Source organism: Oncorhynchus kisutch, linkage group LG26 (genome assembly GCF_002021735.2).
Source record: "Oncorhynchus kisutch isolate 150728-3 linkage group LG26, Okis_V2, whole genome shotgun sequence".
Lineage (NCBI taxonomy): Eukaryota > Metazoa > Chordata > Actinopteri > Salmoniformes > Salmonidae > Oncorhynchus > Oncorhynchus kisutch.
The window spans coordinates 46,737,838-46,751,151 of record NC_034199.2 but is presented as its reverse complement, the minus strand read 5'-3'; the positions used below and the strand labels follow the sequence as shown (position 1 = coordinate 46,751,151).

General features: G+C 43.4%; 1 protein-coding gene across 1 annotated transcript in view; it reads right to left on the bottom strand.

Annotated features, from left to right (window-relative positions):
- Positions 1-418: 418 nt before the first annotated feature.
- The window catches only part of LOC109881045 (zinc finger protein 804A), a 176,519-nt gene continuing 163,623 nt past the window's right edge, over positions 419-13,314 (bottom strand). Inside the window, exons 3-4 of the mRNA XM_031806052.1 lie at positions 6,257-6,387; positions 419-5,858 (exon numbers count right to left, since the gene is read on the bottom strand). Coding sequence (XP_031661912.1) covers positions 2,021-5,858; positions 6,257-6,387 — 3,969 coding nt within the window. The 3' untranslated portion in view covers positions 419-2,020. The remainder of the gene's footprint in view (positions 5,859-6,256; positions 6,388-13,314) is intronic.

The window sequence follows — 13,314 nt, the reverse complement described above, 5'->3', positions numbered from 1 at the left end:
CGACCATTTTAGTGACAGCTCTAGACCTCTGAAGGTCATTTGTAGCAGTGAAACAGCATGTGGGGTGTTTGACAAAGCCTTGCTTGCAGGAGATTTAATGCATCTCATTGTAAAATAGACTGACTAAATTTACACCACATTATCCGCCATCATATTTTATGTTGTTGCTGTTGTAATCTCTCTCAGGAACTCTTTTAGATGAAATATTCAACAGCGCTTTATCTCCAAGACAAATCTCCCTCCACATTGCATTTCCTCTTTGTCTTACAATCTCCACAAACAACTACGCTGTTTAATACCTTTCTCTTCGACTGCATGTTATCAGCAAGTCAACTTAACACGGATGTTGTATTCATTATACTGCAGAGTGGTGAATTAAAAGACACATCTGAAACAAAAAAAGGAGAATCGAGAAAGAGGAATATTTTTTATTTTTATTAAATCTTTTGTACATTTTATTATTTATTTTTACCTCAACATCATTCTGTTGACAAAACGTAAGTAAAAACACAGTTGTATCTAAATAATGATGATAATACATAAAGGGGTAACTTGCACTATAAAAATCAGAATTATATCTTACAATAAATCCTGCAAGTGAATTATAAATATGGCTAATTTACAACCAATGTACAACATTTTTTTTAAATTTGATTTTTTTAAATCAAGTTGAATTAGTTGCAGAACGGTAGAACAGTTTTCATCATCTACTGTATTACAATTACATGGAGAAGGCCTATGGGGAAGCATTTGCGACCACTTGGTAAGCAGATTTAGGTACAGAATCAATCAGGGCTATGTCATTACAAAGACACTGACATTTTTTTTTTTTATCTAATCTATAAAAATCTCATTACATATGTAGCCGTACCGTGTCCATATAAGGACAGCCACAGCTCAGACCCATTCTTTCAATGCATACTTTACTTTTGGGGAGGGGGGGGGGGGGGCTGTGTCTGAAACTACGGAGGGAATGCTGTACAATAGAGTGTTCTGTGAATGAATTGTCATACTTTAGGAAACAAAATAAACGTAGAGTGAAACTCTTCCACACGTACCGTTTGCACTAAAAAACGGACTGTGCTTATGTTCATGTTTAATTGAACTAGTATTGCGTGTAATGCCCTTAAAGGTAGACTATTGAAGCACTTCACTAGAAAAAAAAATACAGTCTAGAGGACACTCTAATAATTAATCTGCTTCAAACTGGTTTTTTAGTATTGCACACATTCTAATTCTGTAGTTATGCTTGATTGTCACTCTAAAGGAAATATTTCTGGATAATATTGTATGAATGAAAATCACTTATCACTCTGAATAGGCTACTACAGAAGCCTTTCCATTGTTAAAGCAGGTTTCGGGATGTTACGTGAAGAAAAGACTACTTTAAGTACGAGATGAAATTGACAGTAACTTTTTGTTTGTTTGTTGTTGCTTTCGCCCCCATTTGAAATAATAGTTGTAAGTAAGACAACAAAAAAGAAGATTGAAAGCTATACTTCCTGCAGTGGCATGTTAGATGATGATGTCATCAAAACATGTCCAGCAATGAGATGAAAGTGGGATGTGATGTCATCAAAACATGGACTGTAGACGGATGACGGTGGGATGTGAAGTCATCAAAACATGGACTGTAGCCGGATGACAGTGGGATGTGATGTCATCAAAACATGGACTGTAGACGGATGACGGTGGGATGTGATGTCATCAAAACATGGACTGTAGCCGGATGACAGTGGGATGTGATGTCATCAAAACATGGACTGTAGCCCGGATGACAGTGGGATGTGATGTCATCAAAACATGGGATGTAGAGGGATGACAGTGGGATGTGATGTCATCAAAAGATGGACTGTAGCCCGGATGACAGTGGGATGTGATGTCATCAAAACATGGGCTGTAGCCCGGATGACAGTTGGATGTGATGTCATCAAAACATGGACTGTAGCCCGGATGACAGTGGGATGTGATGTCATCAAAACATGGACTATAGCCCGGATGACAGTGGGATGTGATGTCATCAAAACATGGGCTGTAGAGGGATGACAGTGGGATGTGGGTGTGGCTGCAGCATGGAGGGGAACATGGCTGGACGGGGCATGGCGTGGAATGTCACCGCCATTGGGTGGTGGTGTAAACTGGGCCGGGCCATTACCGAGAGTTGTGGTGGTGAGGTCACAAAAGGAGGTGGGTAGGGGCCAGAGGGACACATTTCTGCCCCAATAGGCAGGCTGCTGACTGGGACAGGCAGAACATGGGGTAAGAGAGTTGGTTGGGGGTGAGCAGGGAGGAAGGCTGCACGGTGGTGATGTTGGTGATGGAGAATGGTGTGTCGGATAGTGATGGACCTGGTTGGCATGGGGGACATGGGGGACATGGGGGATGGAGACAGGTGGACGGGATGGAGCATGGGAGGACAGGAGGTGGACACCGCGACAGGAGACCCAGACAGAACTTGCTTCATCTTTCCAGGGAACACCTGATGTTGCTGATGGTGGTGGAGGACGTGTCTGTGGGTCTGTATCTGAACGAGACAGTGCTGTTTCTCCATGCCGTCAGACAGGTACTGCGGATGGAAACATGGCGGTCGGTGATTGTGGTAGGGGCCAGCTGTAACGTTAGTACCGCCAGGTCTCAGGCTCTCCATGAACCCTCTCTCGTCCTGAACCCTAACCTCAGGATGAAACCTCTGAATCTGGGTATGCTGGGGGCTGTGGCACTCCTGGCGGGTGGGGTGGCTCTGGGGACTGGGCTGACTGGTTTTCTGTCTGTGAAACATCTGTGGGATGGACGGGGGGATGATCTCTCTCACACCCAGTGGACTGACCTGGGCAGCCACTGCCACTGATTTCCTTGTTATACAATCTTGTCCTATGTTACCCATTCCTATATGATGTACCATGATCGGGAGAGAAACAGTGGAAGAGTTTGGGAGGCAAACAGTGTTGTTTTTGTTTTCATTAGTAACACCGATTATTTCTGGGGGATTTGGGGGATCTCTTACAGGTCCAGTTTGAGAGGGAGAGAAGGAACATTCTTCTTTCATGCTGGGAACATTGTTCTGAATCTGGAGCCGAGGAGAACCTCCCATTGACTTACTGTCGTGCTCTACAGCTGGCTGACTCAAGGCACTACAGCTGGCAAGTTGACCTTTAACCTCAAGATATTCCACAGCTGTATTCACTAGATTCTCACTCTGGACGTTCAGCTCACATCTGTCAACAGACAGTACATCCAGAGGAGGTTTTGCCATGTGAACATTGTGACCTACAGGAGGGTCTGAGATGTGATCATTGTGACCTACAGGAGGGTCTGAGATGAGAACATTGTGACCTACAGGAGGTTCTGAGATGAGAACATTGTGACCTACAGGAGGTTCTGCCATGTGAACATTGTGACCTACAGGAGGGTCTGAGATGAGAACATTGTGACCTACAGGAGGGTCTGAGATGTGAGGAGTATAACTGGACCCTCTCTGTCTCTTCCTCTGTCTCCCCTCCCCACCACAAGAAACACAGCAAGACCAAGCAGACCCCTCCTCACCCATTGAACCATCTGGCCTATTGGACTCTTCCACAGTTGACTGACACTGGGTACATAGGACTGGCCCACTGGGCTCTACCATTACAGCTGGCTGACACTGAGTGCATGGACCCTGGAGGTCAAGGCCCTGCTCCTTATCAGCCAGAGACATAGATGCTGTCCTTTTCCGTTTCAGGGCCCTGCTCTCACACAAGTCTTCACCAAGCCTCTCGGGTGAAAGGGCCATGCTTAGTTTTTGGGTAACAGTGACTAAGCTCTCTGGTGCCGTGACAGTCATCACTCTGCCTGGGTTTTGTCTAACAACCCCAGGAGGTTTCTCAGGGCAAGGGGTGTCGTTGTGACTCTGGGAGCTCTTTGAGCCATGCCCTGCAGTGTTTCTCTGTTCTGTTGATGGATGGACCGGGTCTCTCCTGACGCTCTTCCCAAACACCTTTTCATCCGAGAGGCTGAGGCTGCCCGCTGAGCCGTTTACTCTGCCTGCTGTTTCCTGTCTTCTTCTCTCTTCCTCCCTCTCCACAACCCGCTCCCTCTCCACCACACGCTCCCTCTCCCTCTCCCTCTCCCTCTCCCTCTCCCTCTCCCTCTCCCTCTCCCTCTCCCTCTCCCTCTCCGTCTCCCTGTCCTCCGGGGCAAAGGGAGCAGCGCAGCCGCTGTCCTCAGCCGATTGCTTTGACTTCTCTAATGGCTGCACTTGCTGTGAAGTGGGGACTCTAAATTGGCTATCAAGTCCTTCCCAACACTCAGACCGTCTCTGAAATTTGTTGCATTTCTCTGTATTGCTCTCCAACCCTCTATCCGTCTCCCTCTCTCTGTGGTGCTCTTCTTCTTCCTCACCGCCTCCTCTCATCCCCCTCCTCTTCCTCCTCCCCTTCTTCTTGTGGCTCCTATAATGGCGCCTGTCTCTGGATTTCCATTTCTCGCCACCTGCTGCTCTTTTCTCAGATTGAGTCCTGCCTTTTGAGTGCCTACTATATCCGCCACTGCTGTGTCTCTTAAGTCGCAAGCTGCAACTTTCTGTGTCTGTGTCACTCGTGTGGTGCTCACATATGAGACAATCCTTCCTCTTCACTGCCTCCCTGCCGTCTCTGATAGGGCTCTGATGGTTTGGGCCAGAGCAGGCCTTGTTGTTGTGCTTGTTGTCAACATTTGTTGGTTCCTCAGCGCAGACAGAGGTTGAGCTGATACACAAAGCCATAGATAAATTACTCTGACTGTCACCAACACTAACCTTCGCCCTGCTCTGCCATTGCTGTGAGGCCCTAAAGTCAAAATGGAGGGGGTTGCAGCTGTAGGAGAGACAGGGCTCTGTCCTGGTGAAGGTCAACATCTCTGTAGGCCACTGGAGAACAGTGTTTCCATCTCTGCTGAGCACAGAGAAGAAGGGCTGGCTGGGCTTGGTGAAAGACAGGGTCTTCACCACCACCGTAATGTCTTCTCCTTTCTGTTCCTCTCTCGCAGTCCCAGGACACTGAGATGATTGAGAGGAGGAGCCGTTCTCAGTTGGACCATCAGAACTGGAGAGGACCTCAGAAGAGAAACTGCTAATGGAGGAGTCCTCTTCCCCACAGACACTCTCCTCTATTTTATGATCTTGTTGGAGTTTGCTTGTTTCCGGCTCGGCCTCTGTTGGGCTGTTTCTCTGAGTTTCCTCAGAGTTCAGTCTATCTAGTACTGTGTCTGGGTTGCCTGGGAATGCAGGTAATTGGGAGATGGAGGACACATAAGGTCTGGCCATATCCTCAGAGTTAACTAGCACAGAACACAAATGTGAGCACTGTGGTCGCATTGGGATGTCAGACCTGGCTAGTGCATCTGATGACCTCTGGCTCCACTCACTAAAACGAACACTGTTTGGGCTGAGATCACCAGGCTGAGTGTCAATAGCCTCCACAGTCCCATGACCCAGTCCCTTTTCCTCTGCAGTAGGAGAGTCCAGAATGTTCAACTCAACAAGGGGCATTCTGAGCTTCTGTCTTCTGACACATTCTTTGGAACCCTCCTCTGTGTTGTCACAGAACACGGCGGCCGAAGATTTCAGCTTCATGGATGCTTTCTTTGGGAAGGAGAATGAGAATGCTATTTTGTGCCTGTTGTAAGTCTGTTTCTTGGCCTTTCCCGTGTAAGGCCAGTATAGTGTTTTCTGGGTCTTGCTGTTGGTGGCCAGGCCAGTGCCGGTGCTGGTGTGGTTGTGGGTTCCTGTCTCCAGAACTGTGGAGTTGTTGGACTCCTCTGAAGGTCCATCGGTACAGCTGTCTCTGAAACTGCCCTCCACTGCCACCGTAGTGGACTTGAACTTGGGGCCACTGCCTGGAGCGCTGAAATATAGAAAAATAACATTTTGAATGAATATTTTGCAAGTCCATATTCATTTGTGCATGGAACTCAATTGTTATGGGCCATTTCACTTAATGATACCAATGCTCATGATTCATGTATCTCAAGCAAGGACTGATCCCTAGACATCTGAATTTCCCCATTACATCAAAACGATATACAGTGTATAAAAAGGTATACACACACAGTGGGCAAATCTGGTTGAAATTACTTCATTATAATCAGTTTAAAATCAGAACTGGTATTTCAAATGTTATGACTACAACGTCAGAAAGACTCAGTATCCTCCTATACATTATCTGTGACAGATCACACTTCAACCAATAATCTGTGATGAATCATATCCTGGAATGTTCTGGGACATACAGTATGTACCCACCAATGGACCTCTCTGCGTTGTTCGGCCAGCTCATGTATCCTCCGGAGTGCTCTCTCCTGTTTCCGCGCATCCTTCCTGGTCTTAGAGGCCACGTTCCGGGCAAACTCTCTCTGCTTCAGCTCCTTCAGCCTCTGTGGAAGTCAGAACAGATCGTTAATCTGGCGTACCTAACGGCACCCTATCCCCTCTATAGTGGAATCCTTTTAGCCAGGGCCAGGTAGTGCAAAGGCTCACGTAAATTGGCCTGTTAATATCTCACCAAACAATCTACATCCAATCTAGCACTATATAAGGGGGTGTCTAAAAGGATGCATCCTATCTGAAATATCTCTACGTGTCGAGAGGATCAAAAGTTTCAAGTTCAACTGACAACCTGAAATGTCACCTAAAACCCTCACAAACTTTTATAGATGCCTTTCTAGGTTTTGGCCTTTCTAGGGAGTTTTTCCTAGCCACCGTGCTTCTACACCTGCATTGCTTGCTGTTTGGGGTTTTAGGCTGGGTTTCTGTACAGCACTTTGAGATATCAGCTGATGTACGAAGGGCTATATAAATACATTTGATTTGATTTGATTTGACAATTGAGAGCATCCTGTGGTGCTGTATAATCGCCGGGTACGACAAATGCACCGCCTGTAACCGCAGCGCTCTTCAGAGGGTGGTGCGGTCAGCCCAACGCATCACCGGGGGGCATACTGCCTGCCCTCCACAACGTCTACAGCACCCACTGTCACAGGAAAGCCAAGAAGATCATCAAGGACCTCAGCCACTCGAGTCACGGCTGGATTACCCCACTACCACCCAGATGGCAGAGACCATACAGGTGCATCAAAGCTGAGACTGAGAGACTGATAATCAGCTTCTATCTACAGGCCATCTGTCTGTTAAACAGTCATCACGAGCCAGCCTCCACCCAGTACCCTGTCCTGAACTTAGTTACTTAGTCATGTCTCTGAAATTGCAGCCCAAATAAATGCTTCACAGAGTTCAAGTAACAGACCCATCTCAACATCAACTGTTCAGAAGAGACTATGTGAATCGGGCCTTCATCGTCGAATTGCTGCAAAGAAACCACTACTAAAGGACACCAATAAGAAGGAGAGACATGCTTGTGCCAGGAAACACAAGCAATGGACATTAGACTGGAAGCAATGGACATTAGACAGTTGGAAATCTGTCCTTTGGTCTGATGAGTCCAAGTTTGAGATTTTTGGTTCCAACCACGGTGTAGGTGAAAGGATGCATGTGTAGTTCCCACTGTGAAGCATGGAGGAGGAGGTGTGGTGATGTGGGGTTGCTTTGCTGGTGACACTGTCAGTGATTTTATTATTTATTCAAGGCACAATTAACCAGCATGGTTCCCACAGCATTCTGCAGTGATACACCATCCCATATAGTTTGCGCTTAGTGGGAGTTTAATTTGTTTTTCCAACAGGACAATGATCCAACACACCTCCAGGCTGTGTAAGGGCTACTTGACCAATATGGAGAGTGATGGAGTGCTGCATCAGATGACCTGGCCTCCACAATCCCCTGACCTCAAACCAATTGAGATGGTTTTTGATGAGTTGGACTGCAGAATGAAGGAAAAGCAGCCAACACGTACTGCATGTGTGGGAACTCCTTCAATATTGTTGGAAAATTGATCCAGGTGAAGCTGGTTGAGAGAATGCCAAGAGTTTGCAAAGCTGTCATCAAGGCAAAGGGTGGCTACTTTGAAGAATATAAAATATAATTTGATTTGTTTAACACTTTTTTTCTTACTATTACCTGATTCCATATGTGTTATTTCATAGTTTTGATGTCTTCACTATTATTCTACAAAATAAAGAAATACCCTTGAATGAGTAGGTGTGTCCAAACGTTTGACTGGTACTTTATATGCTGTATCTAGTCATGGCTCCTCCTATATAATTCATAAAAAAATTCTGTATTACTAGTATAGTATAATTGGTTTTCATTGGTTCACCCCGTTACCATCCTATTGATGTAGCTAAAAACACAAGCATTTTGCTGCACCTGCGATAACATCTGCAAATCTGTGTACACAAACCAATAAACTATGAGTAGATCTCTAAAACTGTGTACACAAACCAATAAACTATGAGTAGATCTCTAAAACTGTGTACACAAACCAATAAACTATTAGTAAATCTCCAAATCTGTGTACACAAACCAATAAACTATGAGTAGATCTCTAAAACTGTGTACACAACCAATAAACTATGAGTAAATCTCTAAATCTGTGTAGGGACACTAATTTGTGACTCCTCTCCGTAACGTCTAAGTGACAAAGAAGCTTGAATAATAATCCCTCAGACAGAGAGGCTTCTTTCTCATTTAACATTCTAGTCATTTAGCAGACGCTCTTATCCAGAGCGATTTACAGCACACGTTTGGTTTTCATACTCCTCAGCTCTACAACCCAAAGTGTTTTTAACAGACTGTATGGACATCTATCATTCAACAATATACTAGCAGCACAGATGAATAAAGGTATTTTGCTGTTAAACTTCATCAAAAAATATTTTTGTTTTGCACAAATGAAAAACAGCTTTAGATTAATGCAGCTCCATAAAATAGTTTTCAGATTAACTTCTTAGATTAAACTCTCTGATTTTAATTTAAATGTTGCTTCCCCGTCTACGGGGATGTGCGTTTCTGAGGGCCGGGAGGGGGAGAGATGGGAAAACAACATTTTCCTATAGTTAATCTCACAGTGCGTTGATTAAAAATTAATGAAAGTGGATAGTTCCTTATTGGAAATTATAACTATTGAATAAATTTATCCACAAACAAACGAACAAACACTGTATATTTTAGTAGACTAGCAAATGATTAAATGTTAACTAAACATTGATTTCCTTAAGTAGTAAACCATGCCATCCAGGACCTCTACAATACCGGAGGAGAAAAAAATCTGACCCCTTGACTTTTTCAACATTTTGCTACATTACAGCCGTATTCTAAAATGGACTAAACCGTTTTCCCCACTCATTAATCTACACACAATACCCCATAATGGACTAAACCGTTTTCCCATCATTAATCTACACCCCATCAGTAATCTACACCCCATCATTAATCTACACCCCATCATTAATCTACACCCCATCATTAATCTACACCCCATCATTAATCTACACCCCATCATTAATCTACACTCCATCATTAATCTACACCCCATCATTAATCTACACCCCATATTGACACTCATTAATCTACACCCCATCATTAATCTACACCCCATATTGACACTCATTAATCTACACCCCATCATTAATCTACACCCCATATTGACACTCATTAATCTACACCCCATCATTAATCTACACCCCATATTGACACTCATTAATCTACACCCCATCATTAATCTACACCCCATATTGACACTCATTAATCTACACCCCATCATTAATCTACACCCCATATTGACACTCATTAATCTACACCCCATCATTAATCTACACCCCATATTGACACTCATTAATCTACACCCCATCATTAATCTACACCCCATATTGACACTCATTAATCTACACCCCATATTGACACTCATTAATCTACACCCCATATTGACACTCATTAATCTACACCCCATATTGACACTCATTAATCTACACCCCATATTGACACTCATTAATCTACACCCCATATTGACACTCATTAATCTACACCCCATATTGACACTCATTAATCTACACCCCATCATTAATCTACACCCCATATTGACACTCATTAATCTACACCCCATCATTAATCTACACCCCATGTTGACACTCATTAATCTACACCCCATCATTAATCTACACCCCATATTGACACTCATTAATCTACACCCCATCATTAATCTACACCCCATATTGACACTCATTAATCTACACCCCATATTGACACTCATTAATCTACACCCCATATTGACACTCATTAATCTACACCCCATATTGACACTCATTAATCTACACCCCATATTGACACTCATTAATCTACACCCCATATTGACACTCATTAATCTACACCCCATGTTGACACTCATTAATCTACACCCCATCATTAATCTACACCCCATATTGACACTCATTAATCTACACCCCATATTGACACTCATTAATCTACACCCCATATTGACACTCATTAATCTACACCCCATATTGACACTCATTAATCTACACCCCATATTGACACTCATTAATCTACACCCCATATTGACACTCATTAATCTACACCCCATATTGACACTCATTAATCTACACCCCATATTGACACTCATTAATCTACACCCCATATTGACAAAGCAAAAACAGCTTTGAGATGTTTTTTTACTACTTTATTAGAAATATAAATAATAAATAATGCTCAGTATTTTGTTGAAGAACCTTTGGCAGCGATTACATTATCAAGTCTTCAAATCAAATCAAATCAAATGTATTTATATAGCCCTTCGTACATCAGCTGATATCTCAAAGTGCTGTACAGAAACCCAGACTAAAACCCCAAACAGCAAGCAATGCAGGTGTAGAAGCACGGTGGCTAGGAAAAACTCCCTAGAAAGGCCAATACCTAGGAAGAAACCTAGAGAGGAACCAGGCTATGTGGGGTGGCCAGTCCTCTTCTGGCTGTGCCGGGTGGAGATTATAACAGAACATGGCCAAGATGTTCAAATGTTCATAAATGACCAGCATGGTCGAATAATAATAAGGCAGAACAGTTGAAACTGGAGCAGCAGCACAGTCAGGTAGAAGTTGAAACTGGAGCAGCAGCATGGCCAGGTGGACTGGGGACAGCAAGGAGTCATCAAGTCTTCTTGGATATGGCGCTACAAGCCTGGCGCACCTGTATCTAGGGAGTTTCTCCCTGTCTTCTCTGCAGATCCTCTCAACCGTAAGGCTCTCCAGAGGGTAGTGAGGTCTGCGCAACACATCACCGGGGGCAAACTACCTGCCCTCCAGGACTCCTACACCACCCGATTTCACAGGAATGCCAAAAAGATCATCAAGGACAACAACCACCTGAGCCACTGCCTGTTCACCCCGCTATCATCCAGAAGGAGAGGTCAGTACAGGTGCATCAAAGCTGGGACCGAGAGACTGAAAAACAGCTTCTATCTCAAGGCCATCAGACTGTTAAACAGCCACCACTAACACAGAGAGGCGCTGCCAACATACAGACTCAAATCATTGGCCACTTTCATAAATGGATCACTAGTCACTTAAAATAATGCCACTTTAATAATGTTTACATATCTTACATTACTCATCTCATATGTATATACTGTATTTTATACCATCTATTGCATCTTGCCTATTCCGCTCGGTCATCGTTCATCACCCCCCAAAAACACATTTCATTGGTCACATACACATGGTTAGCAGATGTTAATACGAGTGTAGCGAAATGCTTGTGCTTCTAGTTCCGACAATGCAGTAATATCTAACAAGTAATATAACACTTCTACAACAACTACCTAATACACATAAATCTAAGTAAAGGGATGGAATAAGAATATTTATATAAATATATGGATGAGAGTTGACCGAGCGGCAAGATGCAAAAGATGGCATAGAATTCAGTATATACATTTTTTTATTTTTTTTATTTTTTATTTCACCTTTATTTAACCAGGTAGGCTAGTTGAGAACACCTTTATTTAACCAGGTAGACTAGTTGAGAACACCTTTATTTAACCAGGTAGGCTAGTTGAGAACACCTTTATTTAACCAGGTAGGCTAGTTGAGAACACCTTTATTTAACCAGGTAGGCTAGTTGAGAACACCTTTATTTAACCAGGTAGGCTAGTTGAGAACACCTTTATTTAACCAGGTAGGCTAGTTGAGAACACCTTTATTTAACCAGGTAGGCTAGTTGAGAACACCTTTATTTAACCAGGTAGGCTAGTTGAGAACACCTTTATTTAACCAGGTAGGCTAGTTGAGAACACCTTTATTTAACCAGGTAGGCTAGTTGAGAACACCTTTATTTAACCAGGTAGGCTAGTTGAGAACACCTTTATTTAACCAGGTAGGCTAGTTGAGAACACCTTTATTTAACCAGGTAGGCTAGTTGAGAACACCTTTATTTAACCAGGTAGGCTAGTTGAGAACACCTTTATTTAACCAGGTAGGCCAGTTGAGAACACCTTTATTTAACCAGGTAGGCCAGTTGAGAACACCTTTATTTAACCAGGTAGGCTAGTTGAGAACACCTTTATTTAACCAGGTAGGCAAGTTGAGAACACCTTTATTTAACCAGGTAGGCAAGTTGAGAACACCTTTATTTAACCAGGTAGGCTAGTTGAGAACACCTTTATTTAACCAGGTAGGGCTAGTTGAGAACACCTTTATTTAACCAGGTAGGCCAGTTGAGAACACCTTTATTTAACCAGGTAGGCCAGTTGAGAACACCTTTATTTAACCAGGTAGGCTAGTTGAGAACACCTTTATTTAACCAGGTAGGCTAGTTGAGAACACCTTTATTTAACCAGGTAGGCCAGTTGAGAACACCTTTATTTAACCAGGTAGGCTAGTTGAGAACACCTTTATTTAACCAGGTAGGCTAGTTGAGAACACCTTTATTTAACCAGGTAGGCTAGTTGAGAACACCTTTATTTAACCAGGTAGGCAAGTTGAGAACAAGTTCTCATTTACAATTGCGACCTGGCCAAGATAAAGCAAAGCAGTTCGGCACATACAACAACACAGAGTTACACATGGAGTAAAACAAACATACAGTCAATAATACAGTAGAAAAATAAGTCTATACACAATGTGAGCAAATGAGGGGAGATAAGGGAGGTAAAGGCAAAAAAAGGCCATGGTGGCGAAGTAAATACAATATAACATGTTAAACACTAGATTGGTAGATTTGCAGTGGAAGAATGTGCAAAGTAGAGATAGAAATAATGGGGTGCAAAGGAGCAAAATAAATATACAGTAGGGAAAGAGGTAGTTGTTTGGGCTAAATTATAGGTGGGCTATGTACAGGTGCAGTAATCTGTGAGCTGCTCTGACAGTTGGTGCTTAAAGCTAGTGAGGGAGATTAGTGTTTCCAGTTCAGAGATT